This window comes from Lytechinus variegatus, chromosome 2, assembly GCF_018143015.1.
Source record: "Lytechinus variegatus isolate NC3 chromosome 2, Lvar_3.0, whole genome shotgun sequence".
NCBI lineage: Eukaryota > Metazoa > Echinodermata > Echinoidea > Temnopleuroida > Toxopneustidae > Lytechinus > Lytechinus variegatus.
Window position 1 is genome coordinate 47,126,366 of NC_054741.1, and position 20,691 is coordinate 47,147,056.

At 36.0% G+C, this 20,691-nt stretch overlaps 1 protein-coding gene across 2 annotated transcripts; it reads right to left on the minus strand.

Moving 5' to 3' along the window:
* Positions 1-213: 213 nt before the first annotated feature.
* Positions 214-18,889, minus strand: LOC121409482 (retinol dehydrogenase 8-like). Of its 2 annotated transcripts, none has more exons than XM_041601401.1 (6): positions 18,784-18,889; positions 7,329-7,631; positions 6,798-6,977; positions 4,126-4,219; positions 1,813-1,950; positions 214-651 (listed from the first exon to the last, which is right to left on the minus strand). In XM_041601401.1, the coding sequence occupies exons 2-6, from the start codon at positions 7,624-7,626 to the stop codon at positions 408-410; spliced, it is 954 nt and encodes a 317-aa protein (XP_041457335.1). In that variant the 5' UTR covers positions 7,627-7,631; positions 18,784-18,889; the 3' UTR covers positions 214-407. The 2 variants fall into 2 exon arrangements, with proteins under 2 accessions (XP_041457335.1, XP_041457336.1); XM_041601402.1 differs by lacking the exon at positions 18,784-18,889 and adding an exon at positions 13,327-13,540.
* Between the last annotated feature and the right edge of the window lie 1,802 nt (positions 18,890-20,691).

Genomic DNA, 20,691 nt, shown 5'->3' on the forward strand with positions numbered 1-20,691 from the left:
CCCTTTGAAATGATCGGTCTACATGAATTCAGAAATATACGTACGCATTTCTTTCCCCACACCATATCGACGACAGTAAGTGATAGGCCTTCAGTGGAGCGTTTCATCAACATTTTTGTCCGACAAGTTGTAATTTTGACAATTTTCCCAGATAAGTGTTTCGTCAACATTTTCATCCGACAAGTTGTCAGATCTGACAACTTTTCTTGATTCTGATTGGCTTAGAAACACCGTTACTAAGGTAACTGTCGGATAAAACGTCTAACAAGTCCTTTCATAAAACGCTCCCCTCATCTAATTGGCTGAGAATCACTGTTACTATGGTAACTGCCGGATAAAACGGGACTTGTCGGATAAAACGTCCGACAAGTCCTTCATGAAACGCTCCCCGGTATGCAAGTGGCATATTAGATCTGAGTCTGATTATTTTGGGGCAGATAGGCAGAAACAGGCTCCTCGGACATTTTGCGGATGAATTCAACCCATGTGGTTCCACTGAAATCTGAATATTTCTCGGAGGCTTTCACGCAGTCGTCTGCGAATTCGGCGGTCTTAGTCCGGACTGGTCTATAGGGCTGATCTGTCTCAATTGCATCTTGGATTGCGTTACACACGTCATGCACAGTCACGGCCATGTTTTCAAATTGATCTCTGTAATGATTATGATGATGATGATAATGAATAATGATTATAGGGTGATGAAGACTTCCATCTAAGATGGGGAAAATTTGCCTCAACTTTCTCGCAATTAAATTCATTTATCATCCAAATATCGGTCAGACGCTATTTTACAATTACAGTAGTAATTGTAAAATAGCTTCTGACCGATATTTGGATGATGAATTACTTCTACTACTATTACTACTACTACTAATATTACTACTAGTACTAGTGCTACTACTACTGGTACTACTATAATGATAATAGTAACATTAGTGATATTAGTAATGATAGCAATAATAACAATAAAAATAGTAATACAAGCACAAATCACAACATAAGATATGATATGTAATGTATATATATAAGTATACATATATATATATATGATCAAGGAATTCCCATTATGAATATACACCAAGTATATCATAATGTTTACATTATGTACAATTCATCGTTACCAAATTGTACACATTGTCTCCATCAGAGAAACCTGTCTACGCCCCTGCCATGTTACATTTTTTTGCTGGCTATGTTTGATGACATCTTTGATGACATGCAATTAATTTATATTTGAATGATTAAGGAAAATCCATTAAAGATTGAGAAAGTTGTTAGAATGTTAAATTTTGGATATGTGACGTCATAAACAAGCAGCTTCCTCATATGACATGTAATATAAAATACATAGATTTGAATCTTTTAATGGTTCATCATGATTTATTCTTATTTTTTTGTTACGAACAGGTGTGAAATGATTTGTTTTTTTTATATATTGAAGGTGCAGTAAAAACATTTTTTTTTCAATTTTCTGAGAAAATTACATTTCATTGTTTTATTGCAATTAGGTAATGAAGGGAAGCTGTTCACATAATTATGATGTCATAAATCAAATAATTAAAATTCTTATAATTTTTTTTTATTATTTGATGGATTTTTCTCAAACCTTCGGCAATATATTTTTTTATTATTTTGTATGCTATTTTTACAATAAACTTTTCCCCCTTCATTAAATTAAAACCACCTCGGTTATATGCAAACTTGCATTTATGATAATTGACACAAATGTTTTGAAGTTAATTCATAAATCTTGGCACAGTAAAAAAAGAAAAAAATTAACAATAACCACCACTGATATAAGATACTTCTTACCGCGAGTGTGTTTTCATAATATTGAATTGGTCTCGTGTGAGTTGGTCAAGCTTTAATTCTGACGGTAGTCGGTTCCCTTCAGTTATATTTCTATTTATGTTTGTTTCCAACACTGGGCCAGTAACTACGCTCGATATGCTAAAATAAGAAATAAAAACAAAATTGGTATTGAATTATTATTCACAAGATAAGAACAAAATAAGGGTGGGGTGCACAGACATTTTTATTTTTATTGGACCCGGACCAAAACAAATTTTACTATAAAATCGCAGCATTTACCAAAAATCCCATTAACTTAATATCCTTCACATCATAGCTACTTTATGGAATATACTATGATGCAATTGTGTACACTGTGAAAAAATTGGGCAATATTTTACCCAATATTTTGCCCAACGTTGGGCCGATAGTCAACCCTACCAACTACTGGGCAATATTTTACCCAACGTTGTTGGGGCATTAATGTGCCCAACTTTTTAATAAAGTTATTAACCCAACATCTGGGCAAGGCCTACACTCACTTCGTGTACCTGGTCCGTGTCGATCCGGAGACCTTATCCGAAAGTGCTTTGCATGCACAATAACGCTGCATACAAGTGCAAGTGCATATCTCAAGTGAGTGAAGCAAAAACAAAACAGCGTCAGATATATGTCATGTATGTAGGCCTATTCTGACAAATTCCTTACAAATTATGCTTAACGTAAAGTCCAAAATAAAAAAATTAAAAAAACGTTTAAGCAACTCATCTATGAAAGATTCAGCGAGGCTCCCCAGCCCCCAGTCATCTAGAAGCTCCTCCATATCTTATCGACCGTATGTAGCATGCTGCAAGCGCAACTCGTGATCGTAAAGTTTCGCAACATTTACCACTCAGCAGGGCAATTACTAGCCCAACAATTGGACATCTGTATTTTGGCAGCGGCAGAGTAAAAATTTGCCTAAGTATTGGGCACATAATGCCCAACAAAACAATAACCAACGTACATATTACCCAACAAAAAAATGACCAACGTAAATTTACTCTTTTTTTTCACAGTGTAATGAATTTGAATACTAACAGATACTTGGCAAAATTAAAGTTAAAAGTATTCAATCGTTTGGAAAGTTTTCATGGAATGCCATATTCATGCATCTGAACTTTTCAATACTAAAATGAATATACCTCACACCAACCATCCAAAAGAAAGACTTTGACAAGAGAATACACTGTTAGAAAATTTATCCTTAAACTAAAAGAAGTTCCTGCAGCAGAGTCTCGAGAACACCTGTAATCTTACCAGATTGCGTAATCTTACAGGAAATTGGTATTTGGTGTGTGTAATCTTACAAATTTCCTTAAATAAAACACTCTTTTCCCCTTTTTCTAACAGACCTGTTCTGTTAAATTGCAGAAAAATTCCTGTTTCATGAATTTAAAGAATGATTCTGGTATTGCTTTCTGCAAAATCTTCTTTTATTTTTCTGTAAAATCAGGGTTTTTTTAACAGTGTACGATAAAGGAAGGAGGGAAAGCGGGAGAAAATGAATTGAATTTCCTTCTGAAAAACATTTGCTGGTCTCATAAGAATGTTGTTGTGCGCACAAAATCATATTCTACGATTCAAAAAATGACAGAAAACGGTGTTAATTGGGCATGCCATCATTGAGAGTTAGTTTAGATACTTTTATTCTTCTTTATTATGCTCTTTCAGCAAATGGATCAAAAGGGTAAAACAATCACTGCAGGCTCCCAACAGGAGGCGTGGATGCAACATGCATGTAATTCTGTCCGTACAATCTAAACAAGGTTGAGTAAAAGTTTACCCAATACTATGTAGAAAGGGAATATGCATGTTTGTTGGGTAAGATTTTGTCCCATATTATACAAAATTTCTTTTTTTTTTTTTTTGGGGGGGGGCCAACTTTTTCACAATATTTGGTTTCATTTTGCCACGGCAACAAACATGCATATTCCATCATTTCCAAATATCGGGTGTATTTTTTTTCGAGTGTATATTCGTCCAATGTGTTAATATCTCCATTATTCCCCTACCTTTCTAATGGTCCGAATTCGTAAAAAAAAATAAAATGGTGCAAATGATAATTCAACATGTTCGACTAGAAATGAAAATAATCTACTGAAAAAGTTTTGAATCTTGCTTTCCTGCGGCTCGCCTGTGGTTTAGAGGGTTCACTGCATAGCCTGCTTGCTTGCTTTTATAGTTAGTACAGACGTGTTTCTACCAAAAAGAAAATAAGAAACGAGAGAGAAATGGGAAGAATTCGGTCAAAGCCCACCCCCCAAAAAACCTAAAACCAGAATCGATTCTTACTTTACATCGAAAGACTTCATTCTAATGGCTAACGCTTCAGTGAGCCCTTCCATTGCATGCTTCGATGCACAGTAGGTATCGTAGAACGGAAATCCTATAAATTAATATGATAATGACAAAATTAGTTACACATTAAACCGCCTATTATACTTTGTTTATAAGCGCTTTACATCGCAGTCACTCTACCCTGGTCATCGGATTCTGGCAAACCCGTACATTATATACATACTTTCTCCACTTCCTGGGGAGCATTCAACAAGAGTTAAGACTCAGTTGCTAGGCATACTATGATAGGGTTTCGAATTCTACCGGGTACCCATTTAACACCTTGATGGACAGTGGCAAAGTGTGGATTGACGCCTAGTCAAAGGACGCTATGCCGCGGATGGATTCTAACACACGACCCTCTGATTTGCAAGGTGGGAGACAGAACCGCTACACCACGATGCTTCCAAAATTAAGATAGAAAAATTACAATGGAAAAGTCAGAAATATACACTAACTCCCAAAATAGTTGGCAAAAAACACGCAATTGTTTTAACCGACACTAGTTGTCAACACATATTGGCTAAAATTTATGGTAATCAGTCTGCTATGTGGTTGGGTAAATAATAATAGCCCATTAGTTGGCGGTGTGACCAGGCCTTTAAGGCATGGTAACACCGCCCGAGCGTTGTTGGAGCGGTCGTGGAGCGGAGAGAAAAAATCATCACCGCTCGCTACCGTTCACCATTTTCGATTTCGATTGTTTTTTTATTTTTGTTTTCGATTTTTTCCCCAATTTTGTGAGCGAAATTCGACCCTCTTTCCCTACCGCCCCACGACCGCTCCAACAACGCTCGGGCGGTGTGACCATGCCTTTAAGAGCGACTTTAAGAACGACCGGTGGACCTTTCTTACTGTAAATAATATATATATTCATTGGCGATGGTTTAGTGCGTAAGAAAGGATCACCAAAACTTGTTTCTAATTGAATTGATGAGATTTTACTATAATGATTAGCTAATATAAATCATATCATTATGGCGACGCTCCAGCCACCAGCTAACCATGGATTTCAATGTCATATACCAACCTGCAATATGCTGCATTCGTTGCCGATTATATACAGATTCTTCGGTCATGGTCAGAACAGGTATGATACCGTCCGGAAATTTCTCAAAAACTATTTCATTGCAGTTTTACTTTTCTTGAAATATCAATATCTATTTGCAATTTCAATATTTTCACCATGGGTCCACGTCGACTACGTAAATGAAAATGATATGTTAGGATACCCAAAACAAATTGTCCAACTAAACTTCCCCAACTTGCTATGACAATATTGAGACGACCAACCCTTATTATCCATGTTAGTAGTAGTAATATCAAATGACCAATAACTCTTATATCAAATGACCAATAACATTTATTCAAGTCAAATGTTCCCAACACTCATTACCATCATTACCACATTATGTTTGTAAAAGCGTCTAATATTTGAATAAAAATAATACACTCTTAAAATGTTGGGCAACATACTGTTCACACAACAACTGGTTAGAAAAATTATCCAACTCTGGGTAGTTTTCAACCAATAATGTGTAGTTTTCATCCAAAGCACACTTTATTGGTTTAAAACTACCCAGAATTAGATAAGTTTTAAGCAATTGTTGTGTGGACAGTATATTGCACAACATTTTTAAAAGTGTAGTGAAATAATGGTTAAATAACTGGACTGCTCAATATAAAGAGTGTCCATAAGCATGATATTTTTGACCAACAAACACAAAAAGCATTCGAGTCAATGGTCTGAATTAACAAAAGTGCATTCTGCAAAATCCATCTTTGTACATTTGCACCAACCATGCCAATGGTTCATGTTAAATTCTAGCGAATCGACTGTTCATCCAAAGATCCATATTTTTGTCAATGAGGACAGGCAATCTTATATACGTGTACATGAATCCAGCATGAATCAAAATCACATAACATTGAAAAAGTATTACAAAAGAGAGCATTGCCTCCTCACTTGGTGCCACTGCAGAGGCGTCGATTATGGGGGGGGGGCAGGGGGGGGCGATCGCCCCACCAATGAAAATATTGGGGGGGCAAACCTATCATTTTGCCCCCCCCCCAATAATTCCGCATGTGCTAAAAATAAAATAAGATTGTAATGTTACACAGAAATCAGCAAGCGAGATTGAGATACACAACTCGTTCTTCGTCTAAAATCGTGCTCAAAAATGTCCACTTTTCAGATTGGAATATCAAAAAATTTCAGCTCGCGCTTCGCGCTCGCATCATTTTTGTAACAAAAACCCATACTTTCCATGATTGAATAGGTGAATATGGTCCCGTTTTCAGTTCTAAACATTTAAAAGAACTCCCACTTCGATTTGCAATAATTTTTTGTTGGATATATATATCTTGTTCTTTATCAAAAAAAGTCCATTAAATTTAATTTTTTTTTCAGATCGAAATATCAAAATTTTCAGCTCGCGCTTCGCGCTCGCATTAATCTGCTGGTGAGATATGTATGTATATATATATATATACATATATATATGTACACATATATATATATATGAATATGTGTGTGTTTGTGTGATCGAGCGCCTTTGGAAAATTGATTCATGATTTTGCCCCCCCCAATCTGAAAAATGGATCGACGCCCCTGGGTGCCAGCGTACCTAAGACACCTGTAATGGAGCTGACATTAACGATATGTCCTGAACGTCGTTCCTTCATGTGAGGGAGAACTGCCTGTATCATCCGAACAACCCCAAAGAAGTTTGTCTCGAAGATTTCCCGAACCTCAGGTAGTGATGAATACTCGATGGGCTTTACAGTTGCGATACCTGCGTTGTTAACTGCATTTTTTGGCAGAGAAAGGGAAGAAAAATTGTTATAGATGCTTCGTCGCATTGCAAGTGAAGAAAAAAAAAGCGGGCGGGGGGGGGGGCGTGGGCTCGCATCACAGACATTAATTCCACGTTTGTCTAGTCCCTATAGTCTCCCATCGATCCCCACGCTACCCATGACAGGCCATATAACTGCATTGAATGACCAGTGTAAAAAAAAAATACCAAGCCCGCAGACGACCCACCCTGCCCCCCCCCAAAAAAAAAAAGTCTGGAAGACGTAACATCAGCAGAAGTGACATTTTTCTGGTTTAAATATAGTTAGTAATCCTATAATTACGAAAACATAATTTTACTGACCGAGTACGTCGATACGACCATGTGTGTCGATGATTTCGTTGACAGCATTTGTTACAGAGTCATCTTTGACGACATCAAGTGCACGAATAAATAATGTATCGTTGAGGGCGTCACCTGCAGCAGCTTGGAGGGATTCCCGTTTCCTAGCGTTTCTCATGGTAGCATAAACCAAATATTTTCTCGCTGCGTCCTTGCTAAGTTTGACTGCCAGATTAAGACCGATGCCTGAAGAACATCCAGTGATCAGCGTAACTTTATTTGCCATTTTTGACGCGAAAATCTTGAATAAAAATGTCATGAGTTCTGAAAAAAAGAAGAATCGAAATAAATCAAAACGTTCTGCGAGTTAACGATCAATTTCCACTTTAAACACGTAGCAACCATGTTCATGGGAACTTGGGAAGGGCCTTTAATAATAAAGTCGAATGCAATACAAATTATAATGCCAAACAGATTATAAATAGAAGAGTAATACTAAAGACAACAATAGAAACAACAACGACAATGAAATTGAAGATGGTGGTACTGATGATTAAAAAGTTGATAAAGATGCGAAAACAAAATATGATTAATGTTGTAATCAAATATAATATTATCAGTATATAGAGTTGAAATTTTCTTTTCGTTCTTTAAATGACTTAAATAATGGCATTTTGTCTATATTTTTTCAAACTCGCCTAGGTTCATCCACTTGGATGCTATACCGATTCTCCTGTCTAATGATCTTAACTATCACATCTTTGCCCTTTCCTGTATTCTTCCATTTCTGTAAATGTTATAATACCATATTTTGGTAGTTTCTTTATTCGCATCTTCGAAATACACTGGAAAAAAAACCGCCGCCATTTTATTTCGCATTAACCCATTAGACATTGAAAAGAACTACAAGACGAGACGTTGGACGAGACAGTGATGAAACAGCATAGACTAGAAACATTCTAGAAAAAGAGGCCTATATAAACTTTAAGAAGCATTTTGGGGTAAAAGTTGGGAACCAGAATTTTTAACACAATTCAAATATGCTGAATCTCATAAGATCGGTTCCCAAGCTGATTTCTCATGTTTTGACCACCTAATTTGCATAAACAAAATGGCTACCAATCTGGCCATTCAGGAATATTATTTTTACAATGTTCTCTAATATTATATTCGCTTTCACAGACATGGATACTGCGAAATCTTGCATACATAACATGTACCATTTGGGAAAATTGGCTATTTCGGTTTGCGGCTAATTAATTATGCAAATTTATGCATAGACTAGAGCCATTTTGTAAAAAGAGGCCTATATATAAACTTTAAGAAGAATTTTGGGGTAAAAGTTTGGAACCAGATATTTCACACAATTCAAATATGCTGAATATGATAAGATCGGTTCCCAAGCTGATTTATCATGTTTTTTCCACCTAATTTGCATAAACAAAATGGCTGCCAAATTGACAATTCAGAAAGTTCGCCAATGTTTTCTAATTATAATTGCTTTCACAGACATAAATACTGTAAAATCCTGCATACATACGTGTACCTTTCTGGAAAATTTGTTATTTTTGCTTGTGGCTAATTGATTATGCAAATTTATGCATATTTTGGATCATTATGATATAATGATAATTTCAGCTCAAATGTTTATATTTATGGTACAAAAAGCATTTGCATCATTACAAATAATTGTACGACCCTTAAAATATAATATCACAGTGAATAATAATGTATTTTGTTTTTTAATTTCTCATGTAATTCTTTGTATTTTGTACCTTTTTTGTTCATGTTTTTTAAGGGATCTGTCAAGGTATTGATTATCACTGGAAGAAAATAATCAGCTTCAATGATTTAATTATGTAATCACTTTTTTACATTTTTTATTCGTATATATCCATGGGCATAACAGATGCACCCACATCTGCATACAAAGATAAATTCGTGCAGGGAGTGCCTTCCCGTTTAAAAGCACACTGGTGGAGATCCAACAAATTTCAGGAACCGATCAGTATTCAAGCAAGTGTCACTATTAATTGCTTAAATTTTTATTATAAAATGGTATCTTGAATTATGATATCAATCAATTTATTCATATTTACAATTTCAGATGATGAATTATTAAATTTTAATCATGACAGTACTGTAATTCTCAACACCTAATAGTCAATCAGTTGCATTTAATATCCTTTGGAGTAGTTATGTTCCCCTACCAACAGAATCTGATCACACATACATGTATATATATTTAGTGTGTTTTTCTTTAGCAAAATGAAGTGAAAACAGTCTGCTGAAATGAGATGCCCTGTTTGTTTCTCCATTATGCTTGTCAAATAGTCCCAAATTTTGAAACAAATTCTCAGAAATGAACCCGCATATAAACCATCTAATATCTCATTTTCCCTATCGATTAGACCGTTTTCCATGTTTTAAAAGCCAGACTGTGATTTCCTAAAGTTCCACAACGAAAAGTCACTGCATATCCTTTCAATAAATTTTTTTGATCATTGGACCTCATTAAGAGATTACTTGAGCATCTCCATAATCCATAATATATATTTTCCAATGCTGTACTGCACTTGTCCTACCACGGTTTGTCGCTTCATCCAACTTAGAGGCATCCAGCTTCCCCCAGCTTGATATACACCTTTACCTTTGTGGTGTTGAATGATCAATGTCAGCTCGATTTGGTGTTCCATATTTCATTGATAGGGCAGCCTCATATTATACAAGTCATCTCTAATTGTTGAAATTGTTCGTATCGAAGTCTGTGCCAGGTAAAAATGGCAGATGTAAAAAATGGCAGAGGTAATAATGACAGAGGTAAAAATGGCAGAGGTAAAATTGGAAGAGGTAAAAATGGCAGAGGTAAAAATGGCAGAGGTAATAATGGCAAAGGTAAAAATGGCAGAGGTAATAATGACAGAGGTAAAAATGGCAGAGGTAAAATTGGAAGAGGTAAAAATGGCAGAGGTAATAATGGAAGATGTGATAATAGCAGAGGTAAAAGTGGCCAAGGTACACTATTAGAAAAAAAAACCCAGTAGAGTCTAAAGAAGAAAAATAAAAAACAGGTTTTACAGAAAACAAACAAATAATTTTGAAGATTATAATAACAGGAGGATTTTCCACAATTTTTCTACATTTTACAAAACAGATATGTTTTAAGAAAGGGGAAAACAGTTTTATTACAATAAATTTGTAAGGGTACATGCAAAAAAAACCCCAATTTTCTGTAAGTTTATACAAATGCATGCATGTATGATTACACAGTGTATTAAGATTACAGGTGTTCTCCAGACTCTGTTGCAGGAATTTTAATTTTCAAACACTGTAGGTGCCATGAGCCTAATTACATCAGGAGGGCTCAAAATATTTGAATTTTTTTAATCTGATGTTGCTGTTTGACAAAAATGTATGAATATGATTCAAAATCTAACACTGATTCTAGAAATGGTAACTACTGAACTTCCTTCGCCCAAATTGGGAAGATAAATAAGTGACTTGGAACTATCTTTTGACTGGCGGACTAATTAGGGCTATTTTACTGTTTCAGTTGATGAATTTGATCCATTCATAGTTAACCTTATAAATGGCGATTTATTTTTAAAATGAGCTGGCTACGGTACCCTTTCCTGGTCAGATATGGAATGTCAGATATAGATCTTATCCAATGGTAGTAAACATTCCACTCTCTAATTTCGCATTTATTTTTCATGAATTTTTCAAAAGTGCCATTTTAACACACAAGTCTATGGGGAATGTTTTACGCGCGTGACACCTATAAGTAATATGGGAAATCCCTGTAGTAGTGGATGGAATACATGGCCAAACTCTTCAGTAGCAAACAATTTCTCACTGATATCAATATGTTTAATCATCAAGTGGTGCGAAAAAAATGATTTAATGGCTGGCAAGGCCATATCAGCTAAAGTTAGTAGGTTTGTATATGTAAGCCTATAGGAATGTATGTAGACTGGTCAATGTAGAGAGAGTCTATGCCTCTTTATGTTCTGATTCATCATTGTTTTGTGTTAGTGTACATCACATACTTAATGTTAGAAAGACCTTTCCAAGTTGCTCATGTTAAAGGAAGGGGGTAGAGAGGAGATAGAACTTTAAAAAACTTTACTGAAGAGGACTAGAGTGGTACCTTCAAGAAGGTATTTAGAAAAAGGCACAGAGTAAGGTAAGGTATCTAATAGTGCTCAACTAAAGAGGGGGGGGGGGGGTGGCTGTGTGCTCCAATCTTAGTCTACCTCCCCCCTTTATAAGCCATGCCATCTATGAAATTATCTTTCTTTCTTTCTCTCTCTCTCTCTTTCTTTCTCTCTTCTCTCTCTCTCTCTTTCTATCTATTTATGTATCTCTTCCTTCTTACTCAAGAAGCAATAGCCCTATAGAAGATTTTGATATAATAGGTCAAATCCAAATGTACTAAAGTTGAATGATCTCATTCTTTTATTGTTTCCTCATTCAATTTCATGTATGTCTGGTAATTATGTTTGAGGCAGTTCTGGTATCCTGATATCTACACAAAATTTACATACACCTTCATATTACAATTAATAGGGACCTATTGTCATTGCTTTCACTGTTGGGCTGTATGCAGGTAGGATATGTATACATCCATATAAGTGAATATGTCATGTATGAGTAACATATTAAAATGGGTCATTGCATAGAAAATAGGCATTTTCAATGCATTTCTTTGTGCTAGTGTGAGTGCACAGATATAAAAGAATAGCAAAGTAGCTATTCAAAAAAAAAGTTCATAGGTCATATAATATAGGAGCCATGAGCCTCTTACATTGTATCGGTAAACCTGGTAAAACTTTAGATATAAAAAAACAGCCAGACAAAAAGATATGTTATAAAATGATGAATGAGAATAGTGCAATTTCATTTTGCTCCTGATGAATTGAATGAAAAAATATTTGTCGTTTGATTTCTTTTTAAAAAGCCTTCACGGTACACCTCCAACGAATTCGTAAATAGCATTGATAGGCCGATAAAGACATAATGATATGATGAAATGCCTAACCGTGATATGCACTTTTAATTTAATCTATGTACATGCGGGGGCTTTTTGACAATTCATTCCATGGGGGTTTAAGGCTGGCCATATTTTACCTAGAGCTGTCATTTTTACCTCTCCCATTATAACCTCTGCCATTATTACCTCTGCCATTTTTACCTCTGCCATTATTACCTCTGTCATTATTACCTCTGCCATTTTTACCTCTGCCATTTTTACCTCTGCCATTTTTACCTCTGCCATTATTACCTCTGCCATTTTTACCTCTGCCATTTTTACCTCTGCCATTATTACCTCTGCCATTATTACCTCTGCCAATTTTATCTCTGCCATTTTCACCTCTGCCATTATTACCTCTGCCATATTTACCTCTGCCATTATTACCTCTGCCATTTTTACACCGAGCCTCGAAGTCATCGTGTTTGTGTTATTGAGATATGTCCGATTCTCATGTCACAGATCCATAGAGAAACATAAACTTTTGTCTTGAGAGAGAATCTGCTGTCTGACCAGATCTTGTTTCGGGTGTTTAAATGCTCGGAGTGCACCTTTTTAATACCGCAGTGAATCATGTAATGTCCCTTTGGCCATTTATCAAACTTCTAATATTCACACATCTTCATATCTTCATAAGATATTTCTAATTGATAACGAAGATATCTTTCAGAGGATGGTGGGTACCTGACATGTTTGGTTATTAACCTGTAGGTTATTACTAATCCACTTCTTTTGATTGGTATTAAACTCAACAGCATCCAATAGCTTACAAAGCTCTGATAGGCATGCGAGTCTGATATTTCACCATCAAAGTCTAGGTCGAGAATTTTCTTCGATTGCAGGATATCTCTTTCTATGAGTAAAACAGTTGCCTAAATTATTTTTAACTTGACAACCGGTTTTGATACCACTGAATATGTCATTCTTTTTGGAAGACTGACAGTCTGTTTTGGAATTGATTCTGCACTCCAATGGCTTTCCTCTTACCTTACCAACAGAGCTGTATGAAGCTGTATTCATCACTGGCGTGCAGTATCCTGTGACTACCCTTTACTATGGAGTTCCTTGGGAGTCTGTCCTTGGTCCCTTAATCTTCAAACTGTACATGGCTTCATGGTCTTGGTATACACTTCTATGCTGATGTCATCCAACTGTATACCTCACTTTTGATCCAAAAGTTAAAGATACAGAGGTTCGTGCAGCTGCTGGATTTTTGATGAAGGTCAACTTCCTGGAGCTTAACGATAAAAAGCGAAATATCTTGTTCTGACATCTCCGTATGTGCGTAGTTATTATGACTACAACTCCAGTCTTAATAGTTGAGGAAGCTATAGTATGCAAGGCTAGATCTCTTGGCGTAGTCTTTGATAGAACAATGAGCATGAAGAAAAGCACATCAAATGTCTGCCAATCTGCATATTACCAGCTCCACAATATTGTTGAGATCAGACATTGTCTTACATGAGGTGGTGCAGAAAATATCATCCATGAACTGATAACCTCTAGACTGTACTTCTGCAACTGTCTACATGCTGGTTTACCTTCATCAGGCATCCCGAGCACTTTTTAACCATAGGACGCAGTGTGAAAATTTGTTCTGCATTGGGCAGTGACTGGGCTGGAAGCCTCCTCGTTTGGCCCATGTTTTTACCAAGGAGCTAATCTGTGTTTAGCCCCATGTTTTGATCATGTCCTCTTCTGTATTCAGTATCGTTTGTCAAAGAATCTTCCAAGGCAAGGATTGGATAGAAGCTGTTGTTTTCAGTTATCACTTTGATGGTTGACTTGGGGAAAATGTATCGTTGCCAAATAAATGAATAAATCGGTAATAACCAAAAAATTAGTAAGTGATCCAGTAATACAGACCCTTTGCATTTGTCACAAATTGTTCTTTGGTTAATTGCCATGATTGTAGTTCTGATGGGGCTGAATCAAATGATATAATATTGCTACAAGGATGTTAACAATGAACTGATACTTATATCAGATTGATAAACTACACTGCTTAAGTCATACATTTATTTAATTATTAGATCTGTTATAAAACATTATGATATTTCTTTTTCAAGAAATTTAATTTCAGCATGATTACAGATTACTCCTAAACTGTTCTTTTCGTACGGGCTCATTGAATTTGGTGATTGGCATGATTATAGGATAGGCATCAAAGTGTTTTTATATTGGGCATGTCTACTATACCTTGCACGTATATTACTTTCTATATACAGGTGTGGGTGTGGCAGCATGTGTGTGTATTTGTTCCTGATTACAATTAACATTTGTGGCAAAAGAAGTTTATCAAGTGATTCAATCATTGAAGCTTAATATTTGTCTGTCATTGATATTAGATTTTTAAAGATCTCATATCACACAAATCCAAAGCAAATGGCAGAAAATACAGGAACATAAAGAAATATCAAAGAACGATAAAAAAATAGAAAAATTGACCTTAATATTATATTTAAGGGCCAAACAATTATCATAATGACACAAATGCTATTTATACCCAAAATGATAAACTTTTAAGGTGTAATTATCAAATTATAGCATAATATTGCAAAATATGCATAAATTTGCATAATTAATTAGCTGCAAACAGGAATAACAAATTTTCCCGAATGGTACATGTTACGTATGCAGGATTTTGCAGTATCCATGTCGATGAAAGCGAGTATCATAAAAGAATATTGTAGAAATAAGATTTTAAACGGTTAATTTGGCAGCTATTTTGTTTTTGCAAATTAGGTGGTCAAAACATTAAAAAATGGCTTGGGAACCGGTCTTATCAGATTCAGCACATTCAAGTTAGGTGAAATAGACCGGTTCCCAACTTTTACCCCAAAATGCTCCTTGAATTCAAATTCTCCCAATATTGGTCTTGTCTAGCACCATTTTAGCTAATACACGAAATAGGTTTTCTATATGAAGCAACACGAGTCGAAATATGAACATCCAAAATGATTCTAAACTGGCGTCGATTCAACAGGAACGCTTCTTTGGTATTTTCCTGCATAAGTCATGTATATATATATATATATATATATATATTATATATACTGGGAATAGTGTTAAACTGACATTTTTGCTCTGTACAATATCTTATACTGTAAAAACGCTGTTTAAAACTGTTAGCACGTTGTTTAAGCATGTCACTCTAAAAACTACTATTTAAACTTTTTAAACAGCTGCTTAAACTTTTAAAACATGTTGTTAGAATGACAGGCTTAAACAACGTGCTATTTTTTTATTGTGATAGTTGTTCGTGTATCATGCTAACTTATTGCTTTTCATCATGTGTTTTATTTTATCCCGGGCTTCATGGAAGCTGAATTTCTCTTTATTCAACTTTTGATATCCTTTTATGACAGAAAATATGTCCGACTGGTTTGCACACGAATTTCCATAGACGATCATAATAAATGCCGCAATTCTTCTTCATGGTGGGATTTTCGAATTCTTTCATACTAATATAGTTGTTTACACTACTGGCAATGCTGTCTTCTACAAATGACTATAAAAGTGAGCTTTTCCTAACACGGAGGGCAAAATCAGAAGAGAACTGTTTAATTCCACTTGTAAGGCGATATAAAAAAATTCTATATTAGCTAAAATCATAATACATATTATCTAACAGGTAGACTCTACCTCAAATTTTGTTGATTACATAAAACAATATGCCTCCTTGGTATATATTCGATTAACTTCTCCAGGGAGAATATAAACTCAGGAGAAAGCTGCTAAACGAATTGTCAGAATAATTGAAAATGCCCATTACCGTTCTCATACAAGTCCATTATTAAAAAAAAATAGAATACTAAAGATCTACGATCTCTATCTCCTGAACCTTGGAACTTCTTATGTTCCAGCTATCGAAAAACGAATTACCCCCCCTGCAATTACTTCACTCTTTACCAAAAACACTGACATCCATACATACCATACAAGACAAGCTATACAACATCAATATCACCCCCCTCTGACTAGAACCACACTCGCACAAAAACATCACTTACACAGGTCCCAAATACTGGAATGGTATTTACCAAAGCCTTGAACAAAATAGAAATCTAAACACCTTCAAAAAACACCTAAAACTTTCATTCCTTAATGAGTACAATGTATAACACATATGAACTGCTTTATCTTTTCCATGATACTTGACTCTCGACCCTATTGTTCCCCTCCCCGTTCCCTTTTGTCTGCTGGACACATAACCGTTTTTTGTCCCCCCCCCCCCAGTTTTAAATATTCCCTTCTCCCCCTAACTAATATGTAGTCACTGCCACCCCTTCCTTGTTATTCAAACATATTTGCCGTTCTCCATATTATGGTCAAGATTGTTCCTATTTTACTTTTGATTACATACGATTAAGATTACTATAAATTTATCCCAAGGGACTTACCATTGCAAGCTTTGTTTTTTAATAAGTCCCTCATTTTCATTTTCACATGATATAATTTGTCCAATTATCAAAGTGTGTTTGGAACAAAAAGAATTATATGTACTCTGACTATTTCCCTACGAATTGTTAATCAATTATGGAAGTATTCTTACGACACTTATTATGTTATGTACATTCATACATGTATTATGTTTGTTATGTTTATTATCAGAAAATGGAAGTGAAATAAACTAAACTGAAACTGAACTAATCCCAGATAATTAAGTATATGGCCTAATGGAAAATTTGTGCCAACCGCTTCTCATAATTCACTTACCCATGCTAGTGACAAAAGTTAGCACGTGTGAAACCAAAGTAGAACATGATTAGAATCATGAACGCTAATCACAGTCGGGATTACAATGAGCAATCATCATTTCAATGATTCAAGGTTCACGCGTGAAAAGGCCCTTTGTCTTATGGATCTGGGGAGCGTTTCATCAATATTTTCATCTGACAAGTTGTCAGATCTGACATCTTTCCATGATTTTGATTGGCTGAGAGGCACTGTTCCTATGGTAATTGTCGGATAAAATGGGACTTGTCTGATAAAACGTCCGACAAGTCCTTTCAAGAAACGCCCCCAGAGTTTCTTTCAAACTTTCACCATTCTGTTTTACTTATTTTTCTCCTCTCTCACACAACATTTTATGAAACTGAATCAATTTCTTTTACCTCACCGCCCATTCACACGGTACCAAAATCGTAATTTGAATGATGATGATTCTAACGACGAATTTTTAGCAGGTGTTAAACCAAACTAGAATCACGAATCAAAATTCTACTCCGGAGGTTAAGTAAGGTTTCACTCAAATTACGGTACGAATTTTACGTCTGAAAGGGTTGACCCCCAAAACATCTTTTGGGGGCGGAGCTTACGTGACCTTTCAAGCATTTCCGTACTCACGCACTCATTATAGGCAGATAGGTGTCACGCGCGTAAAACATTCCCCATAGACTTGTGTGTTAAATTGGCACTTTTGAAAAAATCATAAAAAATAAATGTAAAGTTAGAGGGTGGAATGTTTACTACCATTAGATAGGATATATATCTGACATTCCATATTTGACCAGGAAAGGGTACCGTAGCCAGCTCATTTTATGAAGATAACTCTGAATGGATCAAATTCATCAACTGAGACAGTAAAATAGCCCTAATTGGTCCGCCAGTCAAAAAATAGTTCCAAGTCACTTATTTATCTTCCCCATTTGGGCGTAGGAAGTTCAGTAGTTACCATTTATTATTATTATTTGTGCCTGGTAGGCGAAAAGCGAACTGAATCACTATGACCCGCAGGTCTCTCCTCCCGATATAATTGATTGGGGGGAATGCAGGTGGACCACTACACCGGGGTTTCCTCCTACTCTTATACGAATAGTGCAGTGGGTTCTTAACAAGCAAAGGTGGTGACTCTCCTCTACACGGGGCCTCCATTTAACGTCCTATCCGAGGGACGGAGTGTTTTCCATTGTAACAAAGCCTGCACCTATGAATCATGGGAGAGACGTTTACACACAACGCACTGGCTTCAGTCATCCGCCCGGGGTGGACTCGAACCCACGATCTTTGGTTCGACGGGCAGACGCGTTACCGACTGAGCCAACACCGCTCTCTAGATTCTAGAATCAGTGTTAGATTTGGAATCATGTTCATACATTTTTGTCAATCAGCAATATCACATTGAAAAAAAATCGAATGGGTTAATTGGGTCGAACGAATATCTTAAGCCCTCCTGCATGTCCTGATGCAATTAGACTCGTGGCACCTGTAGCTCGAATCACACTTTTCGAGTTAATGTGAGAATGGTACGATGATGATTCAAGATTTTCGTTTGAAAAGGCCCTCAATATTGTTGAATCATTTTTCTACCGTCAGAATTTTAACTCTACTAGATCTGCTAATGCCGACAAGATAATCACGTAGAAAAAAGTCTTACACAATTCGTGATATGCATATATATATATATATACTACTAAAGTAATATTTTTTTACAAGACATACCTTTCCGATGGACTGCAATCGTGTGTCTGTTGCTGATTGTCAGTACAATACAATTGGTGCTCTTGGATGTTAGTGAAGCCAGTCGATGTATTTTATTATTGTGTATTGGGGTATATCATATTGAAATGGTATTGCTGATTCGAGGGCGAACTTTATTGTCAGCGATATAACAAAAATGATTTGTAAGGCATAATACATTTGTGAACGGGAATACCTACTTATGAACGTAATCTTGTTTCCTCCAGCACCCGCCACAAGCTGACATAGAATCAGAATCCTACGAACTCTAATATATTATGACCACATTACCATAACGAAATTGTGATAAAAACTCAAACCTGTATATCACAAGACTTTGACGTCTACGCATTCAGTTTTCTTTATAAAAAAACTTCAATGCTGGTAGATATAAAACAGATAGATTCGTCAAGATATGCAGGTTAAGATCGGAGTTCATCAAATTCTTTTGGCATGCACAGGATGCACAGAAAATTATATTATATTATTATATTATACATACATACATGTACAGTGAGTCCCACAAAAAACGAAATCGAGATTTATCGATGATTTATCATAACTTAATCACAAATACAATAGACAAATGACCTACCATTGTAAAGCTTAGAATCTCTTCTTTCATCGGAAATTACTTGATTATTTTTCATTCAGGCTTGAGTGAGTAAAAACAATTTGAAGAGGGGATACCATTTGGGGGCTGTATCTGGTTTTAAAAAGAAAACCACATTTTTAAAAAGTTCAATATCTGCTCTTTAATAAATTGGAAAGTTCTGGTTATTTGAAATAAGGCTTGAATTTAAATAATTTCATAAAATGAAGAGGTTTTACTGGCTAGCGTTCAGACTCACTCGACACTCCGTTTTGTTGACGATCAACCATAAAAAACGGTAAGCGGTGAAATCCCGTTTGATTTGTAGGGAAAAGACTTTTTTTAAGTTCTTAACCATTTTCTGTGATTAAGGTATCAAATACACGGACAAATATTGAACTTTTTAGGCATGTGATTTTCTTTTTGAAATTCAGATACCCCCCCCATGCCAAATGATTTTTTGATATCCTGTCTTCAAATTGTTTTGCTCACTCACACGCGTAAATTAAGAATGATCTAAGTAATTTCAGATGAAAGAAGAGATTCTAAGCTTTACACTGTTAGTCATTTGTCTATTGTTTTTATAATTGAGTTATGATAAATCATCGCTAAATCTCTGTTTCGTTTTTTGTGGGACGCAATGTATACCCTAATGTTTCTAAGCGGCGATTGCCGACAAATGGTGATGACAAAATAACGGTCTGGGTGCGCGCCTGAAACAGAACACTTTCGATGAGGAGAGCGGCCGGTCACCTCCGGGTTGGTCTTACATGGCCAGGTAATTTATTGCAATCAAACTGATTGGCGCCCTTTACGTCGCCCGACATCGCAATGGTTATGCTGCAGCCACTCCCCTAGGCCGGCCGAGTCGAAAACAGTAGGATTGTTTTTTTTTTCATTTTATTTAAACCACCTAGTAGGTGGTTTGAAGTAGATGAATATGAAGCGGGTACAAATAAAAATGTTAAAACGGCTTCGACTCGCCTGGCAGCCGCCGTAGGGGAAATGTGACTGAGACATTTCCTACACTAGTATTTTTAACATAACTAGAACTACTCGAGAAGGAAGTCGGAGTCTTATCGATTCGACAACGAACAAGGTAGATTGATCCTGACCACATGAGCAAAATTGTGGAAGCATCGTGGTGTAGCGGTTCTCATCACTCTCGCCTTGCAATCAGAGGGTCACGTGTTCGAATCCCATCGCAGCCTAGCATCATTTGGCAAGGCGTCAATCCACTGTTTGCCACTCTCCAACCAGGGGCCCGTTGCATAGAACTTTTTACCTGAAAAAACTCA